The sequence below is a fragment of the Salarias fasciatus genome, assembly GCF_902148845.1.
Source record: "Salarias fasciatus chromosome 7 unlocalized genomic scaffold, fSalaFa1.1 super_scaffold_4, whole genome shotgun sequence".
Lineage (NCBI taxonomy): Eukaryota > Metazoa > Chordata > Actinopteri > Blenniiformes > Blenniidae > Salarias > Salarias fasciatus.
Window position 1 is genome coordinate 26,812,164 of NW_021941229.1, and position 2,500 is coordinate 26,814,663.

Consider the following 2,500-nt stretch of genomic DNA (forward strand, 5'->3'; position numbering starts at 1 on the left):
CAGTCCAATGAAAGAGCAGACAAACGGCTCGGCCGGTAAAGTCACCTGTGAGGCGGGAGGCTGCCTCCGGTGCGTCTGCAGTCCGCTACACGAGGTTGCCAGATTGCCACTGTGTTTCCAGCACAGACACGGTGTAAAACCAGCATAACTCAATAGCAAGCAGCCCAAATCTCCATCTCTGCAGAAAATGCTTGTTAAAATCGTAAAACTCTTATTTGTTTCATGAAAAAGCACGTTACAAACCCACCGACATGTTGAAAAGAAGCCAATCTGGCAACACAGCACACAACGGAGGGGAGCTGCTCCTGTCAGACAGCTGGTTAGAGCTCCACAGTTCCATCGCTGTTCGGCATTTTTTTTTTTTGTAATTGTGGCGTCGTTTCACTTTACTGCAGCAACTAAGTACAAAGCAGTTTATTCTTCTAATAGGTATAAGTTGCTGCAAAAAGAAAACAAATTCTGCCAGCAGAGGGCCCCTCTGAGCCCTGGGCACGCCCAGATCCGGGCCTGGTGGGGGGTACTGGGGTTCTGCAGGGATCCGCTGTGGAACCCCCACAGGAGCGGCGGTTCTCACCGTGTTGTAGACGACCTCGATCTCCAGGAACAGAACGCCTTTGGTCGGAGCCGTCAGCTCTTTGTTCTTCAGCACGTAGGCCTTCAGCTCGCCGTTCCGCACCTGACACACACACACACACACAGTCAGGTGTGTGTGTGTGTGTGTGGGTGTGGTGTGTGTGTGTGTGTGTGTGTGTGTGTGTGTGTGTGTGTGTGTGTGTGTGTGCTCTCCAGTCACTCACACTCAGTAGAGGAACCGCCACTTTTCCCAGGAAGTCGGCGCTTCGGTCTCGGTCTTCGTCGAACACGGTGACCTCCAGAACCGAGTGGACGTCTTTCAGGTTACTGAGGAGGAACGAAGAACGTCAGCAGAACGGTGAGGAACCGGCAGGTCTGGAGAGACCGCCGGGTTCCCTACATGTTCCCTACATGTTCCCTACATGTTTTCTACATGTTCCCACCGTGTTCCCTACATGTTCCCTACATGTTCCCACCGTGTTCCCTACATGTTTTCTACATGTTCCCTACATGTTCCCTACATGTTCCCTACATGTTCCTACCGTGTTCCCTACATGTTTTCTACATGTTCCCTACATGTTCCCTACATGTTTTCTACATGTTCCCTACATGTTCCCACCGTGTTCCCTACATGTTCCCTACATGTTCCCACCGTGTTCCCTACATGTTCCCTACATGTTCCCTACATGTTCCCTACATGTTCCCACCGTGTTCCCTACATGTTCCCTACATGTTCCCTACATGTTCCCTACATGTTCCCACCGTGTTCCCTACATGTTCCCTACATGTTCCCTACATGTTCCCACCTTGTTCCCTACATGTTCCCTACATGTTCCTACCGTGTTCCTACCGTGTTCCCTACATGTTCCCTACATGTTCCCTACATGTTCCCACCATGTTCCCTACATGTTCCCTACATGTTCCCTACATGTTCCCACCATGTTCCCTACATGTTCCCTACATGTTCCCACCATGTTCCCTACATGTTCCCTACATGTTCCCTACATGTTCCCACCGTGTTCCCTACATGTTCCCTACATGTTCCCTACATGTTCCCTACATGTTCCCACCGTGTTCCCTACATGTTCCCTACATGTTCCCTACATGTTCCCTACATGTTCCCACCGTGTTCCCTACATGTTCCCTACATGTTCCCTACATGTTCCCTACATGTTCCCACCATGTTCCCTACATGTTCCCTCCATGTTCCCACCGTGTTCTCTACATGTTCCCTACATGTTCCCTACATGTTCCCTACATGTTCAAACCATGTTCCCTCGTCAGGACCGGACCAGGTCCCGGTTCAGGCGGATCCCTGCAGAACTCACAAAGTGAAGACTTTGTTCCACTCCGGGTTCAGGTTCTTGTAGACCGTGTGAGTCTGCAGGCGGTCGTTCACCAGCTCCAACACACAGAACGGGTCGCTTTTACCTGACGCACGCACGCACGCACGCACGCACGCACGCACGCACGCACGCACGCACGCACGCACGCACGCACGCACGCACGCACGCACGCACGCACGCACGCACGCACACACACACCACACACACACACACACACACACACACACACACACACACACACACACACAGCTTAATAAGGAACATTATTTGGTCTGCAGTTCTCTTGAGGACGTCCCTCAGACTGTCCCGGCTGTGGACGAAGGGACAAAGTGTCTCCTGGTGAGACTTGTTGAAAGGTGAAAGAGTGAGAGAGTGAGAGAGTGAGAGAGTGACACCACAGTGTGTTCATGTTTTCATTCTAGTGTTCTGGAATCTTCTCAAGGTTGATCATTTTTTTTCCTAGTTTATCTTGATTGGACACATGGGGACCACTGACGGTCTTTGGACACATGTCCACTGACGGTCTTTGGACACATGTCCACTGACTGTCTTGTCCCTTCCTGGCTGATTGGTCTGGAGCA

At 51.4% G+C, this 2,500-nt stretch overlaps 1 protein-coding gene across 1 annotated transcript in view; it reads right to left on the bottom strand.

Moving 5' to 3' along the window:
• The window catches only part of LOC115382476 (multiple C2 and transmembrane domain-containing protein 1-like), a 25,166-nt gene that overhangs the window by 6,408 nt on the left and 16,258 nt on the right, over positions 1-2,500 (bottom strand). The window contains 3 exon segments of the mRNA XM_030084214.1: positions 575-676; positions 798-900; positions 1,902-2,004. Coding sequence (XP_029940074.1) covers positions 575-676; positions 798-900; positions 1,902-2,004 — 308 coding nt within the window.